Source organism: Lissotriton vulgaris, chromosome 5 (assembly GCF_964263255.1).
Source record: "Lissotriton vulgaris chromosome 5, aLisVul1.2, whole genome shotgun sequence".
Taxonomy (NCBI): domain Eukaryota; kingdom Metazoa; phylum Chordata; class Amphibia; order Caudata; family Salamandridae; genus Lissotriton; species Lissotriton vulgaris.
In genome coordinates this window covers 1,230,664,972-1,230,686,800 of record NC_141693.1, presented here as the reverse complement: position 1 = coordinate 1,230,686,800, position 21,829 = coordinate 1,230,664,972, and the positions used below count along the sequence as shown (strand labels likewise).

General features: G+C 44.3%; 1 protein-coding gene across 1 annotated transcript in view; it reads left to right on the top strand.

Moving 5' to 3' along the window:
• Nucleotides 1-21,829, top strand: part of IPO9 (importin 9) — a 429,396-nt gene that overhangs the window by 116,176 nt on the left and 291,391 nt on the right. The window contains exon 6 of the mRNA XM_086923071.1: nucleotides 6,423-6,509. Within this exon, the coding sequence (XP_086779197.1) occupies nucleotides 6,423-6,509 (87 nt within the window). The remainder of the gene's footprint in view (nucleotides 1-6,422; nucleotides 6,510-21,829) is intronic.

Genomic DNA, 21,829 nt, shown 5'->3' with positions numbered 1-21,829 from the left:
ATGTCCCATGCAGGTTCACCGCTCCCTCTCCTCACAGGTTTTCTCTCTCCATCCCCTGATCCCAGCCACTGTGCCATGCGTCTTGCTTGCTCTCCTGCTGGCACCGTGTGCCCTGTGCCTCTGCTCCTCTCAGGCTCAGTCTCTCTCCATCTACTGACTCCAGTCTCTGTGCTCTGCCCCTCGCCAACTTCTCGGTCACTATACCTTGTTCCTCTTCACTTCTGTGTCCTGTCCCTCTCCGTCTCTGCGCCTTCTCACTGTGCCCCTGCTTCCTCTTCCTCCCAGTCTCTCTGCCCCTGCCTCCTCTTCCTCCCAGTCTCTGTGCCCCTGCCTCCTCTCTTCCTCCCAGTCTCTGTGCCCTTGCCTCCTCTTCCTCCCAGTCTCTGTGCCCCTGCCTCCTCTTCCTCCCAGTCTCTCTGCCCCTGCCTCCTCTTCCTCCCAGTCTCTGTGCCCCTGCCTCCTCTCTTCCTCCCAGTCTCTGTGCCCCTGCCTCCTCTTCCTCCCAGTCTCTGTGCCCCTGCCTCCTCTTCCTCCCAGTCTCTGTGCCCCTGCCTCCTCTTCCTCTTAGTCTCTGTGCCCCTGCCTCCTCTACCTCCTCCCAGTCTCTGTGCCCCTGCCTCCTCTTCCTCCCAGTCGCTGTGCCCCTGCCTCCTCTACCTCCTCCCAGTCGCTGTGCCCCTGCCTCCTCTACCTCCTCCCAGTCTCTGGGTCCAGTGCTTTACCTGTCCCTTAGTGCTGTGCCCTGTCCCTCACCTGCTGGCGTGGTCTCTCTCCCGCTCCCATCCTCAGTGCCCTGAACCTCTCTTCCCTGCCCTCGCAGTGGGCCGTCCTAATGCTGCTTCCGATCCCTGGGGGCCATGCCCGCTTTCCTCGCAGTCCCCCCTCCCCCTTCAGTCCTTCCTTTTGTGTTCCCTGCTCCCCACCTGTCACTGTGCGCCGGGCTCTCCCTCTCAACCCCTATTCAAGACGCCTGTGCACCAGGTACTTGGTGAGGGCGGGGAAGGGCTGAGGTATAAAAAGATGCCCACTGCAACCTGTGGGTGATGTGGTGAGCACTGGACTTAAAGTAAGCAATCGATCATTTTTTTAAGCCTCGATAAAATAGAATATTTTTTCCAGTACTGCAATTTTCTTATACAAATCCAGTATTTTAAATTGTGCACCTTGTTAAGTGGTTCTTTCTGAGACGGATATCCGGTGTTAATTTAAGGAGGTCTTTTGAGGCTTCAGTAGAGTAAAACAACGAGGGGTAATGATTTCCAGCCGCCGATTGTTGTCTTGCAATGTGACCAGCCGAGATGTCCGTCAGTGTCTGGCTATTTGTGCTTCAGGTGGGCTGGCATGCGTTCTCACATATTTTGCAGCGGGAAATGACTGTCTGAGGGGCTCGCTCCACAACAGACATTAGCAATAGATTTGTTTTCCGCCCGTGTTTGTGAGACGCAGCGCACTATCGGGCCATTTGAAGGACTTTGTGTCAGGGACAGGAAGCAAAATGAGTGGCGTGCTGACCAAGCATATCTGGTAAGGCGGCTTTGCAGATGAGCGAAGCTCGCGCTGTTTAAGAGGATGCAATTACTTTCGAACTTTGTGCGCGCGTGGAGCAATCTGATGGCTTGTGGGCGTCGTTAAAATCCAATAAATGTATTAGTGGATTTTCAAAACCTGTCTTTATTTTGAAACTAATGGCTGTGACATCCTTTGAAGTGGATGCCGGCTTGTGCCCTCTGGCTGCGATTCGTCTTTGCATCGTCTCCAGCGTGACATCGATGCCCAAGAACTCGCCCACCTGCACACCAAAAGCATCGCATGGGGATTGGTCAGGAGAATGTATGACGAACCTACTGTGACTCGATTGCCGCAGCCTAACCTGCCTGAAGCACGTTTTCTTTACAGCCAATAAGGGAGGAAGTTAAAGGCTTGTTTGTTTATTTTACCCGCCGTGTCTCTGCTGCTTCCCCCTGTCCTGTCTCTCCTCCTCTCCCTCTCTATACCCTCCCCCTCCCCCCCACCACTCCCATCAAGTCCCTCTGGCCCTTCCCTCCTCCCCGGACCCCTCCTCCCCTGCCCCCTCCACCCTTTCTTGTTACCACTTGTAAAGAGAAAGCGGGCCCATTCACAGTATGGCGTGCAGGCACAGGCTCCACTTTGGGGTCGACCAGATCCACCCAATCTGTTTAATCCTGGCGGCAAGCGGTTGGTGTGTCGCAGGGGTCTCCACAGGTCTCACCAGGTAGGGTTTACCACTGACCGCAGTTCCAGGACGCGTTCAACTTGTTTATTTTTTTTTATCGGGAATGCTTCTTGTCAGAGGATTTAGCTCTTCAAGTTAAATCTCGATGTTATTCAAATATATTGTTACTTGGTTTACTTGCTTTAATTAAATATTGCATATTCTAATTGAACAGTGCCACTGCTTCCAAAAATCAGGTGGACTTTGAAGACTTTTAGGAACCAATTTTATTTTGAATGCACACCGCATAAAAATTAGGGGCACATAAGAAATGTGATACTGCATTTAATCACTGTATACCGACACAAAATGCCACATTTAAGTATTCCTGTCGATAACATGTGGTCAGGCACCCTCAACCCCTCACCCTCACTCACCCTCAACCCCTCACCCACACTCACCCTCACTCACCCTCACTCACCCTCACTCACCCTCACTCACCCTCACTCACCCTCACTCACCCTCACTCACCCTCACTCACCCTCACCCACCCTCACCCACCCTCACCCTCACCCCCTCAACCCCTCACTCACCCTCAACCCCTCACCCTCAACCCCTCACTCACCCTCACCCTCAACCCCTCAGCCTCACCCTCACCCTCACTCACCCTCAACCCCTCAGCCTCACCCTCACTCACCCTCAACCCCTCAGCCTCACCCTCACCCTCACTCACCCTCAACCCCTCAGCCTCACCCTCACTCACCCTCAACCCCTCACCCTCACTCACCCTCAACCTCATGCTAAAGATTTACAAAAAAAACCATTAACAATTCTAAAAGCACTAACTCTAATGCTGCGAGACCTATTGCATTTCTAATGCTTGTTGATAATGGCGTTATAGTATTAGGCTGCGAGACATCCTATCCTTACGCATAGCTATCCTCCAGCAGAAGCGAGCCCGGCTCTCCGATGTGCGATGTAGCTCCCAATAGACAACCTCAAAGGCCTCGCTCTTGGAACAATAAGCCTCTAGCAGGCAACTCGTTATTGCTCCTTTCACGGGCTGCAGTGGCTTTAGACGTATTACAAAATGCTGCTTGTGAATATCCCCCAGACCCTTCAATTTGGTGTTAACATGCAAGTTACACTTTTGATATAAATTAACCCCATTTTGGGAATAACTAACAAAATTAAACTTACTCAAAAGTGTAAATAATTTTAGGTTTGTGAACAAGGCCCATATAGTGACTAGTTTAACAATAGAAATTAGTAAATCTGCACCCATAGAAGTACTCCTCGAATGGGTACAAATGTGCTATTTTTGGGAATTCACAAACATTGGTAGTAGTGACTTGGAAAGCTGTGACAATCTCAGGTTTCCAGGCATACTACTGCGAATCAAACACCCCAAAGCTGATGGGATGAATGCTTGTGAGTAGTCTAACCAGTAGCAATCCCTTGGGGTAGCGTTCCAACTCACTGCTTTCTCCCACTATGCCACTGTAGACAGAGGCACACCTTATGCAAATCCATACTGACTCGCTTCCTCATGGAAACAGGCCTTCCCGAATCTTGGTTCTCTCACCTCTCCACCTCACTGCTTTTTTAATTAGGAAATGTAAGATTTATAACCACTGAATATAACGGACTAAACTACGCCCTTGCTCTTGCCTTGTGATCTGCGTGTGAGTCTGTGTAGTTGCGTACCATTGAAATAGAAATCCAGTTGCCTCTGTTGGAAGAAAGAGAACGGAGTATGGCTCAGTAGAATAATAGAAAATCAACCTAAGTAATAACCTGTTGTATCGGGGTTGTCCCACTACATCTATTATTTGCTCAATGGGCCAACCTCTTTGGTTTTGGTAGATACGCCAGTGCAAGATTCAACCTGCTCCTTCTACATGCTAAGTGGTTAAATATGCATTTTAATTATGATAACTCCATTGATTTTATTTAATGTGTTGCAGTGGTGTAACATAGGCCCCCACGGTGTAGGAGGGGGAGCAGTTCCAGAGGGCCCCATCAGCACATACCCTGACCTGAGACCTCTTGACGGAGTGCGAGGGGGCCCCCCTCTCTTTATGTTACGCCACTGGGGTGTGGCTCCTCATATTGCTCATGTTTCTCCTCATTACGTTTAGTTTTAAGAGTTATCTGATCTGAGGGGCCAATATGTTTTTCTACTCTGACTCATCTTCCTGTGAGTTTTGCTCTAATGCTGTGTTGCTGCTATAGATGAGCCGCTTAACACTACCTTAAAGGGCACCAATTTGTTGTGACTTCTGCTGCGGTACCCTTGTTGGCCTTTAACTATTTCTCAACTTCTTCCCCAAGAGGAAGGGTCCTCCAGTGCTCTGGGTTGCAATCTCCACATTGGGGTCATGGGTTGGGTATGTCCCTGAAAAAAAAAGGCATTCAGTAGTTCGTGGTCAGAATGTGTCCTAACCCATTATTCTGTGCTAGCTAACTACGGGAAGCAGGTCGTAACTGCTATATCTTTGATTAAGTCTAACATGGATGTCGTAAATAGAGGAAAAGAAGGAATACTCTTTCAGATTGGTATGTTCCTTCTCCAACATGGATGTCTTAAATAGAGGAAAAGAAGGAATACTCTTTCAGATTGGTATGTTCCTTCTCCAACATGGATGTCTTAAATAGAGGAAAAGGAATACTCTTTCAGATTGGTATGTTCCTTCTCCAACATGGATGTCTTAAATAGAGGAAAAGAAGGAATACTCTTTCAGATTGGTATGTTCCTTCTCCCAGACATCCGTTGGTGACAGTGTTTTCGCAAAGTTGACAAAACCTTGGCTATCCTTAATGATGCTGCCATGGCCAGTGGAGATTAAGATATATCCCTGTAGAAGTCCTTCACCCCTTACAGCCTCCACCCAGAAGCATGTGGGACCAGGTACACTGGGCTATTACTAATGATTGTGTGTCATAAAAGTCATAAAAGTTTTCTTGACCTGTGTTTGTGACATAAACAGTAGTCAAAAGTACCTCTTTATTATCAAGATGATCCAACAGAAAGACACGTCTGTCCTCTGTGTCCGCCATCTGTCATAGAGGTTTAGATGGCAAAGGCTGTGTATCCTGTGCAAAATAACTTGTATAAGGAGTTGACTTTCATAGCAGAGGGTACCACTTAGGAATTTTTGTGAGCCCCTGTCTTATTGTAAGCCACAGCTTGGAAAGGCTGAATGTACGGTGTGCAAACCATCATATCCATAGACCAGGCAAGCTTCAAAAGTGTCTTTACCTTGTTCTTGTGATGAATGTTTTTCACTTTAGATTAAATAATACACTTTTTGAAGTGTCATACTTATTTTTCATAGTTAGCTCCCACCTTTAATTATGAGTTTGTCATAGCTATCAATATACTAATGTTCTTTGTGATTAGAGCCTGATTCTCTCATTATTAGTCAGCTGAGTTGTCAGGTTCACCAGAATGTGGCAATGGGCCTAAAAGGAGGCCAAACTATTGGAAGCAGTCAGGTCAAATCCATTACTAGCCCACCTTTAAGTCAGAGTACTCTAACTGTACTTGTTTCAGGGTAAACTGAGAGATTTATAAATAAAAGCACACAACAGCTATGCTGTACAAATACCCATTTACAGAGAAGGGCAGGTTAGGCATTTAATTTGCAGTCAGACAGGATAAACCATAAGGATAGCCCCAAAGCCAAACCAAACTGCTTGGTGTCTTTATTCCTGCTAGAATATGAACTGGTTGATAATCTCACATTGAGTGATTTAGAACAAACTGTCAGAATTTTCACACATACAAACCACTTTGCTGAACAATTAAAAAATGTATTGATGCAGGCGAGCTCAAAGGACTTGGTCAAATGCTAATTCTGAATTTGAATAAGAAAGGACAGCAGCGTTCCTTGTTGGAAAGCCTGCAGTGCTGCCTGAATTGTCATTAGATTTTTAAGGAATTCACTATAGACTTTGAACTTGTGAAACAGGCCAGACTTGCAGCACTGGGTCTGAAGTCCTATGCAAAAGTGCCAGCATTTTAAACTTTTAGGCGTTGTAAAAACACAAGTTGCTAGGAGGGCGAACATAGTGAGCTGAAGAAAATGGACATTGTGGGGCTGCAAGTTTGATAATACTGCATTATGATGGACTGTAATGCTGTTGAAGTTAAAATTCAATGAGGTATGAATTTATTTTCTGTGTCTATGCATTCAGAAGGTGCTGAACAATTGCATAGTATTTACTGTACGCTTTTTTCTGACAGGTTTATGGGATACGCACAAGGTCACGTGCAGTGGAAATCTTCACCACCTGTGCACACATGGTTTGCAACATGGAGGAGCTTGAAAAGGTAAGAAAACTTTCTTCCTTTGCATGTGTCCTGTCCAGAGGAAATAGCAATACAAGTTTAAATGGATTTTTTTAATTTCGACTCCGTGTTTGTGCTTCCATTCATGACCCACCTGTGGGTAGTTGGTACAGCTTCTTGTAATGGCCATCTAAGATCAGACCTGTTCATTCTACACTGCTGTGCTATTTCTGTACTTTTTCTACACACATAACAACGTATCTGCTTCTAACCATGCAATGAAATGGTTCTAGCTGGAAGACCTTCAATGACACTTGGACTTTGATGTTAGTAATTGGTATATGCTGGTCATTAGCTGGCGGCAGCAGTGGCCGTTAAGAAGCGAGTTTTAGGTTTCTTTCGGTTTCTGAACTACATATGGTTTAATTTGGTTAACAAACTACTTGTCCTCAGATCTGAACTGCATGCTCAAATGAAACTTTGGTGCACATTGGTCAGGGGTTTTGTAGCTTGTTCTCACAAACAATGCATTGTAACTAGACTTGCAGAGCTTCACCTCTTGCACTGCCTCCTAGGTTCCATCACTTTTTAATAATTCTCCAGTACTTAATTTCATTATGCTCCATGTTTGTTGTTCCATTCGCTTTGCTTGTTATTAACCCCTTCCATGCTCATGACCAGGTCAGCTCGTCATGAGGCACGGTTGAGCTGTGCTTATGACGAGCTGACCTTGTCATGAAACTATAGTATTCAAGCATTTTCAGCACAGGAGGGGAAAACCCCTAGCAGCCAAGGTGTTAAAAACCTTTGAAATAAGTATTTGTTTTGAGACAACATTGTAAGCTCATGCTCTGTGCCTCCCCCCTTTCCTCCAAACCTCCCAACCAGCTCTCCCATGTTCGATATGTGTCTCCCTTTTGGCCGGGTATAAACTTTTGTCATACAATATCAGTAGTTGAAGCGTTTAAATGATTTCCTAATGAAGGAAGGAAAAATATCAGTGCTTGACAGGAACTTCTGAAATATATTTTGCTTTAATCAACCAGTTTTAAAGGATACTCCCTAGTGCTGACTATAGCCCATTACTTCTAATGGGCTCTCATTGCTCAGCATTTCACATCTCGCTTTAGTTGCTGGACTTTAGTAGTGTCCTTAATTGCTGCACCATAACTTAGTTTCTTTTCCCTTGAAGGTTGTTCTGAATGTTTTTTTTCTTCATGTCTGTTGTGAGGTGGTATCTCCCCCATAATATTCCTCACCCTCCTATAATAATTTACAATACATTTGCGTGCTTCCATTCTAGTCTTTTGCTACCACTTACTTTGATTTAAGTGTCTTTTTCCATGAGTGTCTTCGGTTCCACATAATCTCACTTTGACTAAACCGTATGAACAGTTAACAGAAAAGACAACATTTTTATCAGAGTTTTAGCCTTGTTTGTCTTGAACAATGCAATTTCTCTTGTATCCCCTTATGTTGAGGGTATCTGATTGTTGTAAATAAAACAAGATGAATCCTTCTTCAGAGGCACAGAAGCAGTTTGAGGCAATAACCTATGACACCTAAAGGTCTGGCACCACAGCTGAAACTGTTCATCAGATTTCTAAAGTGCACAGCTACTCCTGTGTGCCGGTACTGAAAGAACATTTCCTGCAGCACCTCAGACAAAACCTTATGTACGAGTGAACATTTGTGGTGGTGCCTGCACACTTATACATCACTCTGGGGCTGCCATTACGTCATGACTAATATACATGCGATGACGCTTGCACTCATATACAGCATTGTGATGATGATGAACAGCGTTGGCAAAAACCATTAGGCGAAGCCCGTAGGTCTGCAGTGGCAAAGCGAAAAGGTGAGCCATATTTATATATGTATTTATTTTGAACAGGCTTTGGTTGCGGGAAAGACTTCTCCAGTAAAACTGTGAATCTTTAATGTGCCACCATTGATTCTTGGTAGAGGAGAAGATTATAAATTATTACTCCGTGGTATTTTAAAACAGACACAAAAGTGCTTGATATTGTGCAGAATAGATGCAAAATCTAATGCCACATTTCATCACCCAACATACTATCAAGGGTTCGGAGACCAATTCCACTGGACTAGAGCGTACAGAAAGTACACTCTTGTATAAAATAATATGGTAGATTTCGCTCTAAAACATCAGCGAAACTAAGGTGTCTGTTCCAACTTTTAAGGGGAATGTTGTCAAATTCTGGAAACAAATGTGTTGAGAAAGTCAGAATCTACAACATGGAGCCTACCTGTGTTCCGTATATGTACAAGACGCCTACTGTATATCTTTGTATGAAAACACCACAGGAAGATTCTTTGACTGAGAATAGGGAAGAACTACTTGTATTAAATTAACCTTCCTGTCAGCTTGAAATCAGCCCAAACTTTCCGCAAGTGCATGGCCATGTTGGCAAATGTTGCATTGGCACAATGGCTTCATAATTTATTCTTAGCTAAGTGACTGGTTGCTGAATACTGACTCTAGTTACAAGGTGCTGTAGAATCTGCAGACAACCTCCTCACTACTTCAAGTATTGGGTCGGTAAATCTCTGGTTTTCACTGGTATCCCACACCCCAAATCAAGGAATTAGAAGTTATTTTTCCTGGAATGGGGATTATCATAGGGACCCCGAAATAAAATACTGGTTCTAGTTCTGCATGTAAAATAACTGGCCCAAATCTGCACACATTTTCTACCTGTTTCAATCAGGAGGTAAATATGTGCAGGAGATGTTCTGACATGTGCTTGTAGTTGGTTGTGAGGTGTTGGGGGAGAGCAAATCGGTGATCAGGGACTGTTTGCTGTTCCTCATGCTGTTTTCAAAGCCCATGCGGGGTCTGGGAGCATCTTCGCACAAAGACCTGGATCAGCAAACCCTAGAGTTTCTGGACCTGTTGATTCCAGAGCAGGATGTACTGAGAGAGTTAAACGCTCCAGCATTGAGATTGCCCCGTGTCCCTAGCCCTTAGCCACTCGTAATGAAGGCCATAGTCTTTTTTGGGGGTAATGCTACAAATAAAGAATGTGATTCTGTCATAAGTCAGTGTCCTCCATACAGAGCACATGTTATTGTCAGATAGCAACTACCATACATTTGACTGGTTGACCTTGTACATTTCTTTTAACGTTTTAATCCAAGATTTCATCTGCAGCCACTTAAAGATTGTCTGGAATACCCATGATCTTAGAAAACCGAGAACTGTTGCGAAGAAGTCTTGAACTCCTCATCTTTGTCAGTCCCAAGTTCTGTAATGTAAGAACTAGCTTCATGGCATCCCAATTTATAAATCTCTAACTCAGATCATTGAAAAGGATATTTTAGTGGAAGGCTGGGGAAATCCATCTGAGTGGCCTATTGAGGGTAAGCGGTTCCCTTCAGGGCAAAAGGATCTCACAAATATGCTTGAACTGTGGGCAGTTGACTTAGACTTTAAGGGCTTGCCATTTCTTTTTTTCCAGCATTATTTTGAATTTTCATGTAAATCTCAGTCTGGCTTCTCGCCTTCTTCTCGGTTGCCATATCTCGGCTGAGTAGTTTCCTATGATGCAAAAAGCGCTTTAATATACTTAGAATTGCATAAACTCAAATGCTGTTAGCCAATTAATAAGGTAATTTACACTGACTTGGCTTCACTAAGCAGACTGTAGGCAGAAATATTTTGTAGCAGAATGTAATGTGAATCAAAAGCAAACTGGTCATTTGCAGGAAAGCAGCGGGAGCTGCTTGCTCTAATGTGAAATGGCTCAGTCCTAGACGTTCATGAAGTGGCTTCTTGTGCTTCAGCTCCTACATCTAAAGAGTACATTTCTACTCTAAACCTGGTGAGCCAAGCCTCCCTAGGTAGTCTGTTTGCGGAGACTATGTGTATTCCTTAATATTTAACCTCCCTATTCTAGGGCAGAGATTTGGTCTACTGTTCTCTTTTTTTATGTTTCTCAGAGAGAATCTATTTCTCCCACATGTCACAGAACAATGGTAGGTATTGAGTGTTTTCAGATCCTCAATCCATCCTTCAAAACGAAATTGTGAGGTGGACCTTGAATCGTATAGCACAACAGTGCAATTTCTGGGGTTAAGGCATAGTGTGTTTCAGTAGGCTGCCACTGTGCTGTATGCATACAACTGATTTTAGTTTCTCTGTTTTAAAAAAAATAAATCCGGAGTCAGTACGGCTGATCATTGTGGACCTAGACAGCAAGATAAATTTTTGGGAATATAGTTCATACATTAGTATAGTAAGATTAATAAAAACAGGAAACCTAAAAATGACCTTTACACATGTATTGAGAGTTTGCTTTATTTGTAGAAATGGGTGTTTCTATTTTATGAATGTTCCTAGATTCTACATGTGGGTGCTTTTGGTGTTTTTTATGGTCCAATCATAGAAAAGTAAAAACGACAAATTGTAAGGAAATGCCTCTTCGCTTGTTTACCCCCACATTTTTGGATTGATGCTGCTTGTTTTTTGACTGAGTGCGCGGAGGCCTACTAATCAGACCTCCGTGCCAGTGTTCTGACCCTTTACAAATTGCATGTTGAATTGGATACCCACAGTTAGCAAGGACTGACCTACTTATACCTCCCTAGTGTATGGTACCCAGGGCATTTAAGGCTGTGTCCCCACCCAGGGTTGTATTACTATCTGTTCCATCCCCTGTGTGACAATGTACAAAATGGCTTCCAGCCTGCCACTGCACACTGGAAGGGCAGTGTTTTAGAATGCTAGTTCGACTTTGCCATTGGCTCAATGGCAAGGCCACCCCATCCCTTAACAGACACACACACATTCTCTCTCTCTATATATATATATGTGATCAAGGTCACCGTGGAGTGACCGAAACGTGTCATGCTGGCGAATCCGTGTGAATAAACCTTGTTGATATTTCACCCTTGCGCTGTGGAGTGGTTTGTACCTGTGGTATCCGTTGTGGCAGATTGGATCTTGGTCCTGGTTTGAGGCAGCGGAACAGGACTGTGAAGTGTATATGTGTATATATATATATATATATATATATATATCACCTGCTTACTTCTGCCATCTAGTGTCGGGTCTGGATGTTTGCAAGTTGTTTTTCAACCAAGAAGTCTATCCTGTCCGGAGGTAGGTCATGCCTCCTTTCGGTAATAGTGCGCATGGCAATCAGCTCCATTGTTAGTTGTTTTCCACCATTGGGTTCGGTTGTGTATTGCTGTGCTCATGTTCGAAGCTGTTCTTCGGGTTCCCCTGGGTATGCAAGCCACTCTACCTGCATCGGTATTGTTTTGAATGCATATCCCACTTCTCCGCGTATCGTATCCGTCGAGGAAAACCTATTTCAATTGAAGATCTTCGGGAAGACCATCCGGCCTAACCATGTCGGACCCCTTCGCAGTCTATGGAACGGACTCCATTTAAATTCTGCCCTCGTTGCCACTCCAAGTATCTGCGCACTGACTCTTGCGAAGTATGCAACTTGAGCTTGTCTCTGGAGCCCAATGAACAGTACTGTGACGCGTGCAGATCGTTCTGATCGATGAAAACTCTGCGTGATCATCGGGCTTGACATCGCGAGATGCTAAGTCAACACATCAAATACACTCCAGACATCTTTGGTGAAGGATCCGAGCACAAATTCAATGCACAAGGGGCACAGAAAGAACAGGAGGATCTTGTCTCTATTCCAGAATCGGATTCAGAGTTGGAAGAAGACTTTCCACAAGGTCAACGTATCTTGAGTACCGGACGCCCCTTAACCCACACTCCAACTCAGCCGAAACAAAAGTCTTCGGTCCCACCATCACCCCCGCCTTCGGGCCACGGTAGGCACCAACAAGATGATTCTGATGCCCCGTTCTCTGGCTTGGCACCGAAACATGTCTCTAAGCCTTCCAGCTTGGGATCGAGTTGGCCGAAATCTGGCACAGAGCTGTAACCTTCAGGGTCGAAGCCAAAAACCGCGTCTGAGCTGAAATCTTTGACGCTAAAAGCAAAGCCTCCCTCAGCACTGAAACCTTCAGCGCCAAAAATTCCAGACACAGGAGATGTTCTTACCAAGTCACCTAGAAACACAAACCTGAGTCAGAGGACCCACCTTTCTTTATTCGTTTCAAGAGGAAGAATGTGGATACTAACCAATTTACCCATAGACCCCTGGAACGATTACCACACAGATTCACCTACAGATAACGACCCATATCTTAACCCTGCAAAGCCTTCCCCTCCTGACGACTATGTAGGACATCTAGAATTACTTGAAAGAGCTGCAGAATATCATTGGGTACAGTTACACAAAGAATGTTTAGACTCAGATATGTTATTATCTTACACTGCTCCTGGCCCGGGCCTCCGCACCGGGAAGAGCCAGTAAAGCTGTACAGAGGCGGTGGGGTCTGGTCTGGATGCTGCTGCTGATGAGCGCTTCCGAAGAGGCTTCAATGACATGGCCCCCTGTACATTCTAATGTCCTACCATCCCAGACCATTCTTCTGTGGCATTAGGTGCTAACACCTCATTTTACAGCCAACAGTGAAGCTTCTGGTTGGCAGCCGCAGACATGAACACTTTTTAGTTGAAACAGCTTCAACCATCTAGCGAGAGGGAGTTGGTAAGACAAGAACATGAAGCAATTTGCTTGTATAAATAATCAGCAAGGAGGGGGCAAGCAGTGATGAGTGAGGGGGTGGGAAAATGTGGTCTCCCACTTTGAAGTCAGAGAAAGAAAAAGCACCCTTGAGGAAACGGCGTCTGGTGTTTGATGTCGGTCTTTGAATGAACAGCCAATGTGAGGAGATCAAAATTACAGCCCTTTTGACAGAAAAGCTTGGAGCGAGATTAAAACACTAACGATAGTGTGAAGTGCACTTAAACCAAGAAGAAAGAAGTTTCTAAAGCAGTTGCTAAAATGGGATAAGTGTAAGGCTTCAAGTAATGGGGTGGTGCTTCGTGGAAGGGAACAATCCACGAAAAGGAGGGACAAATAGGAAAGATTAACCACTTGGAAGCAAGGCTTTTTAAAGGACTTGAAGAAACAAATGAACAGCAATGTGCGGGCTGTAAGCCTACAAAGTATATACAACAGGTTTTGAAGAGACAACACGAGCGCTGTCTAGGTGAGACTTCAAAAGTGCTATGATGCGGCCAAGCTGGCTGCGTCAGAGCTTATTTTAAAAAAAATATTTTGAAACTTTTTTTTTTTTTTTTTTAACTTTTAGCCATCCTGCACAGAATAGGCAGCACCTGTCGGCTTTGCCAATACTTGTTTGGTTTGGCAAAGTGCTGTATAAGGTGGTGCTGCATTTACTGTTGATGTGTGCATAGGGAGATCAGGTGGAGAAAGCTGAATAGGTAGCAAGAAAAACCAAAGGCGAAGTTAATATAACAGACTTTACTGATATAATTTGAGAAGGGTGTCGAGAAATGAGAATGAAACACTTAAACAGAGCTCTGCGATATTGGGTAGGGAAGGTTGTCCAGGTAGGAGGTAAGAGAGACCTTGTTTTTATTAGTAACTAGCCAAGTGGTGGTTGGGGCCCAATAAAAACAACTAATTATGGACCGCCGTTTGCCCTTGGTTTTTTTGCTTAGTGTTTTGGTTGTGACATGACCTATTTTTAGATATTTTGTCTGTGCTATTAGTATTGGGTAAATCATTTTTGTGATTATTTTGATCTGAAATATAATGCTTTTAACGTAACTTTATTATTTTTCCGAATAAAGCTGATTGACTGACTAGTGCTTTGTTTGAGAAACCTCGTCCTCTTTGCGTTTTCATAATTTTTTTCCCTTGTTTACCTGTTTCACAGTTAGTTCTGTTTCCTGAACACTTCAAAAGAGCTTATTTCATGGTGAATGTACAAAAACTTGCTATTCTCTGTATTAGATGCATTTTTAATTTAAACAGTTTGAACCTCGCGGAAAGGAAGCAGAACACTGTACAGCAGTGTTTCCCAAACTCTGGGTTGCGACCAGCTGATAGTTGGTGGGTTGGGAAAGTCCAAGCAATAGATAACATTTCCTGTTAAATTGTGTCTTTGTGTTGCCTGTGGTCAAATGCCAAGTTATACCGTATTGCTGCTTACTGGTTTTTAAAACGGGATTTGTTTACACAAACAACTCCTTTCAGTCAGAGAAAGTAAAATGAATTATGTGACAATCTTTTTGGGACACGGTGTTGAAAAGAAAGACTGTAAGATGACATTTTTGTATAACACAAAACAAATGTAAATACCTGTATATGAACTGCACACATTTAACAGTCGCGAGATCAAAAATGAAGGATATTTTTATGTAATTCTGAAATGTGAAGGTAACACATTTTAATAGGATCAAAACAAAGCGACAGTTTACTTGGTGATGGATGAATGATAACTATTCAGAGAAACCATATTGTGGTTTTGAAAAGTTTGAGAAGCACTGCTATACAGGGTTTAAAACCAAGACACTATAGCTGTATTTTAATGTTGTGTTCTTCAAAGACGTTAGTCTTCAAGTTTTGCCTAAATTGAAGAAGGGTTGTTGTAGTTCTTATGGATAATGGGTTGTGGTTCCATATCCTCCATGCACATATGGAAAAGACCTGTTGCTTTCTTTCTTGCACTTTTTATTTATGTCCAATCTAATGATGTCCTGACTGCGAACGTGCCAAGAGCCGCCGGAGATGCTAAGCTTGGTGTGGTGATAGCTTTGTAGATGATGTAGTTGGTTTTCAGGATGGTGTGGGCTACAAAGGCAGCCAGTGGAGTTCCATCAGGTTGCTGGTGATGTAGCTAGATTTCTTCAGATCCTTGATGCGGTGTGCTGCTGCAGAGGGGAGGCATTGTTGAGTATGAGAGGCCCTCTATTAGTGTATTGTTACCATTGTGCTGCAAGTGTAAATGGACGTGTACTGCATTTCTGAAGTCGCTTCTTGAAGACATGGTTTAAGATTCATCAGTAGAGAGCTGGTAAACTGCTGCCATAGTATTCTTGGCAATGTTTTCCTGTGAATCCGAGAGACTTGGCATTGGGTGAAGTTTTGGTTTGAAACTGTCCAAGTTAATCTTGGTGAGCCAGGATTGTACTAGACCTTGTTGCTTATTCTTGGCAAACAGCAGGAATTATTATTATTTGGGAAAAATAAGTTTAATATGTATATTTAGAACATTCTGCTGAGAAGTGGCCCTGTGCAGATTACCACCAACTAAATTGGTAACCCTACTGATTGTAAATTAACTCATGGCTAATAATGTTGGGGTCTTTTTGTATGAGATCGGTACTGAGGAAGGAGCAGAACTTTAGCCTAATGACATTCTGGGTATTGCCTTTAAGATTTGGTATTCATATTATGCCCTGAAAAAGCGCTCACCACTGCAAAAAAAGTGTTGACTGTATGGGTTTGCTGTGATGCTTTATTTATATACACTAAAGGCCATTTGAGTTTGGTGCTACTTTTTCTTCATAAAGACCATCTGTAGGAAAGTAGGATCTGCTTTCATTGTTACCCCCTCTTTTTGCTGGTGTCAGTCTGTTTTCAGACTAGTCTGACTCGGATTCTGCTAATCAGGACCCCAGTCACTGTGCTCTCTCCCTACATTGGACTATTGTAAGTACTTTGGTACCTTCTCAATTGGCTACTGGTGTACCCATGCAAGTCCCTAGTATATGGCACTAAGGTAACCAGGGCATAGGTACACCAGGGGTCTCCCATGGGCTGCAACATGTATTAGGCCACCTCTGAGAGACCACTTAAACTGTGACTACAGTCCTCCCATTGCAGCCTGTGTAAGTTGGTGCTAGCACCAATTACAACAGATATAAGTTTCCTTATATCTGAGGCCACTGTACTTAAATCAAATAGGTCGCCCCTATGGCAGCCTCTTCAGTTCTGAGGGCAGGGTGCTTGGTTACCAGTTGTTGAGTGCCCCTGCATGAGCAGGGTCCCTCTACAAACCCCAGGGTCAATTCTCCAGGCTTTGTAAGTGTGGGCAGCCATTTAATACATATAATAGACATCAAGTCAATCCGAGATGCCTAACTATATATTGGCTGCACCGAAACCGGTCTTGTTTGGTATCAAAAATGTTTGAATCCTACCCCAACACAAATTCCAGTTTTAGATGTAGGATCTTGTTTACTGAGGGACTCCGCTATGGTGCCACCCTGTATTCCCAGTCCTAGCCTTTCAGGGTCTAACAGCAAGCTTGTGCTGCATCCGACCACAGACACGTTTCTGCCCTCCTGCTGCTGAGCTGAACTCGAGCCGGGGAAGGCAGAACAATAGGTTTCCTGCCATAAGGATTTGTGACCACATCCTAGACAGGATTTAGTGCATTGGGCTGGGGGAGCTTGTCAGTGCCACCAGACTGCTTTGAAGGACATATTTGGTGCCCTCCTTGCATTCTCCAGTTTGTGAAGTTCAGGTAGCCATTGACTCCCTCTCTGGCTTGGAAGCTGGATAAAGGACAAGGGAGTATCCTCCCTTCATTCCAGCCCCTTCTCTGGAGGAATATTCAAATTGTCCCAACCCTTTCCCTAGGGTACTTAAGGGCTTGCCGTGGGTGGCTCTCCAGATTTCTCGTGGGGCAAGATTCAAACCCCAAACCACTTCAACTGTCTGGACACCATAGACTTTGTTGGACTACGCCTGGAAAAGAAACCGCATCAAGGATGACTCCTACTGCTCCTGGTCTTGTCATCTAGCTAGTCTTATACTTCGTCTGTGCTTGTGCTTCATCCAGGTTCCTCTCCAGGCCTGTGGGCTTCAGATACCCAAAGGAATCAGCTTTTTTTTTCTTTTCTTCTGACCAGCAATTACATGGAATTCAGTATCGTATATTAAGCAAATTTGTTGATACATTTGACACTTAGCGGTTACATTGCAAGTTATACACAGACTCATTAACATTTGCTCCTCATCAATTTCTATTGACAGTAAATTATGCCCATGTGACCACATAGCTCCCTGCTGTGGCATCACCACTCTTATCACACTCGTCTAGTCCTGTGTAAAGTCTCTCCTCCGAGCACTGTAGCATCTGTCATTGTTAAATGTTGGTTCATGTCTCTGATTCTGTAGTGTCTTGCAAGTATTGCACGAGTGGTTCCCGGAATTCTCTTGGTCTTGAAGCTAGTGGGATGTCTTCCGCATAAGTCTCTAGCTTTTCTTTGCAATACGTCATGTCTTTAATCCAGTCTTTTAGTCTGGGCGGTCTTTTGCTCCCCCATCTGATTGCTATGCGTCTTTTTGCAAGTAGTAGAGCTACCGCCAAGAATTTTCTGCGTCTAGCTTATTTGAGTTTTTTATCTCCCAATATGCATGTCAAGGGGGATTTGTTCCGATAACATTGCAGTTAGTGCGGTAGTGACTTCATCCCAGTATGCCTGCAGACTAGGGCAGGACCATGATTCGTGTAAGAAGTCCGCACCTTGTGCTTTGCACCTAAGGAAGGCATCTGTTTCTCTAAGACCCAGTCTTTGTAACTTAGCTGATGTATAATATAGTTGGTGAATGAACTTGAAATGTATAATGCGTAAGTTGCAATTGTACGTAAGAAGCGTGAGTTGTGTACAGCTGTATTGCCAGTCTTGTTCTTCAATTGAGATAACCAGTGACCTTTCCCATCTACTTCGCGCTGCTACGGGCTTATCCACCTGTTCATCCTGAGCTGCTGTGTATAGCCGTGTTACCAAATTCTTAAGAGTGGGAGCCGTTAAAAATATTTGTAGTGTAGACAATTGTTCGCATTGTAGTGTGACCTCACAGCCGTGCCTGGCATTAAGTACGGAAATGTTTTCATTGGGGTCTTGTGTGCACATAAGGATGGGTCTGTCCACTTAATAAATGTATTATGGGGGACCAAATGACCCATGGTATTTAGTCCCATCTCCGCAAGCAAAGCTTGCATATTCTGTTCTTTAGTTACTGTAAGGCTGGGGTGTTCGGCCGTGGGCAGTGCGCGAGCATATATCGGTAGTTTGTGTGCCCTGTATACCAACGCATGCCACGCTCTCGAACTCCACTTGACCGTGTGTATCATGTCTCCTGGCGTATAGCGACTTGGGTCGGCTAGCAACGCTGTCAGAGGCGTGGGGGAAATACTATCCTTTTCCACTGCGATATGTGGTATGTATGAGTGTGGTTTCGTCCAGTAGTGCGCATGTTGTGCCTGCGCACAAAGATAATATAATTGAAAGTGTGGTGCCCCAAAGCTGCCCAGGTGATATGGTTGCGTAAGGACTCTCCAGCTTGCCCTAGCCTGTTTACCAGCCCATGTTCGTCTTAAAAGGGCAGAGCATAATCTATCAAAGAAGGACTTGTTCAGCCAGATTGATATGTTCCAGAACAGATACAGGAACATAGGCACAATTATCATTTTCTGAAGGGCTATCCTGACGGCCATTGAAAAAGGCATTTTTATTCACCTGTCTATCTGGTCCTCTAGTCTAGTCATTGACTTTCCATAGTTTTCCCTAATGACTATCTCTGGATCTCTGTGTACCAAGATCCCCATGTACTTAACCGGATCTGTGCACCAGTTCAGGGGGAATTCTAGCTGAGGTTCCTTCGTGTCTTTAGTAAGTGGTATCACAACGATTTATCCCAGCTTATGCGGAGGCCAGCGTAACTCATCTCTGAGCGGGTTTAGGTTCTTGTCCGGATGCGTAGTGTATAGGACCATGTCATCCGCATACATTGCTATACCAATCGGTCTGAGGTCAAATTGTAGAGCCATTGCAGAATGTTTCTGACAAATTTTACAGGCCAGCTGCTCAAGTATTAGAGCAAAGAGCATTGGTGATAGTGGGCATCCTTGTCTAGTACCACGTGTAATTGTTATAGGATCAGATGTGGAGCCATTTATCCTGACTCGTGCTTTGGGCGTCGTATATAGTAAGGAGATCCATTTTAAAAATGGTTCGGGGAACCCCATCTTACGCGAGGTTACAAACATAAAGCCCCATTCCAGGGTTAAACGCCTTAGCGGCATCCAAGAGAGCAGCAGCTGCCGGCACATCGGGATCTAATTGGTGGTAGAGTGAGAATATGGTGCGAAGATTGTGGGTAGTAAACCGCGTTGGCATGAAGCCCGCTTGGTCCGGTAATATCAAATTACATTAAAGTGATTTGTATTCTATGCGCAATTATTTTAGCTAACATTTTTACGTCAATATTTATTAGGGATAAGGGCCTGTAGGAATCGCACATTTGGGGATCTTTACCTGGCTTCAGGAATGCTATTAGAAGGGCCTCGTTTAGCGTGTCCCGTAATGCGCCTTCTTCATGTGCTTCATCAAGCATTTCTGCGAAATGTGGTACTAGTATATCCCGGTATTCTTTGTAGAACTTTCTGGGGAGTCCATCAAGGCCAGGTGCTTTATTATTGGGAAGAGAATTAAATGCGTCTATTATTTCCTCTTTAGAAATAGGGTGGCAAAAATATTTTCTATGAGTGTCAGACAACCATGCCGACTCTCATTCAGATATTCCCATATATCTGGAGTGGAGGCTGATATCTGGGCCGTATACAATTGGGTATAATAGTTAGTGAAGCATTCCAGTGTGGCCGGTGTGTCGTATACTGGATCGTTCTGTGCGTCTTGGATCTGCGTGATAAATGCAGTGGTAGGAGTGGGTCTGATTTTTATACGATTATTCCCTGCCAGGTCTGCCCCCCTCCCTGTAGTTCCGGGCTATGTGTTTGCATGAAATGTATTTAATCTCATCATCAGCAAATTCGTTATACTTATCAATGCGCTTCCTAATTTCAGCCAATATCATGTCACATGGAGTTTCTTCAAATTTGCGCTTCAATTCGATAATGTCCGTCTCAATTTTCTCTAGCTGTCGCTGTATATCTTTCAGTATGCCTGCATGTGCACTTATACAATGTCCCCGTATGGTGACTTTAAACGCCTCCCAGAGGGTCCTTGTACTCTGGACAGAGCCAGTGTTTTGCTCGAAGAAGGTTAATATGGCTTGGCGGAGCCCCTCTGGGAATACCTGATCTTCTAATGCAGTCTGTCCTCAGTCTCCATGTAAATTGTCTCGGAGTGTGCGTCTGTATTTCTAATTTGATTAGAACCGGTGCTTGGTCGGAAAATGTCTTGGGCAAGTGTACCACCTCAATTGTCCATGTACATACATCCTGTGTTACTAACCAGTAATCTAGTCTGGACCACGTAAGGTGTGTTGACGAGAAACGCGTCCCCTCCCTCCTGTCCGGGTGTTGCGGTCTCCATATGTCCACGAAGTCCCAGTCTGCCATCCCTTCCCGTATAAATTTAGCCGAATGTTTACCATATCTATCTAGACCTGTCGATCTATCCAATGCGGGGTCTAAACAAGTGTTAAAATCGCCTCCCCAGAGGACCGTGCCAGGCTGGAGATCACTCATTTGTGTCCACATTCTAGCATAAAAAGAGGGATCATCAGTGTTTGGGCCATATACATTTACTATGGTTAACACTGTGCCCTCGTAATTTCCCTGCAATATCACATAGCGCCCCTGATCGTCACATATGGATTTAATTAGAGTGACTGGTACTGTACGTTTCACCCATATCAAGACTCCTCTAGCGTAGGATGAGTAGGATGATGCCAATTTGAAGGAGGCCCATTTCGCTCCAATTTGTTGTTCCCTCGAGTCTGTGAGATGTGTTTCCTGCAGGCAAGCCACATCTATCTTGTCTGTCCAAGTATGCTAGCACCTTACATATTTTCTGTGGGTTATGCAGGCCTCTCATGTTCCATGAGGAGTGCCAGTGGTCTGTGTTGTTTTAGAGTGTCAGCTATTGTGTGTGGAGCCATCCCCTGTCATGTGTATGTGTCAATTTTGTCTGTTAGTGTCAGTCACGATTATTCTTGCCGTCATGCTGCTGGTCTGAGCTTTCTGCTTACCCATTGCCCCCCCCCCTCTCTCCACTACACCAAAACTAGTGGAGACACCCCATCCAACTATAACCAACCTATCCCCTCAAAGAAAACAAAGAAGGAATACAACAATTGGTGCGGTTCACGCGCAGGGGCCAGAGCTGCCTACACTTTGCTTGTGGCCTAGGCCACATGGGTCTGCACCCTCCTAGTCACATCACTTCAACAATTAACATTGATATTCCTCAGTGTGTATGGAACCGTGCAGGCAGCGACAATTCAATCATCGCACAATGCCCTCATCACATAACATATCACATTAATACTACAATATGATATACTTATCGGCTATCAACTTATCTGGCGTTGCATATCAGTGGTTATCCTGTAATAGAGTCCTAGTCATCCATTGACTACTGGATATGAGTGTTCTCCACTGCATGTAGTGGTGTCGCCATAGCGTCCAATGTGTGTCTGTTTATCCAGATCATTCAACATCTGACATTGTGG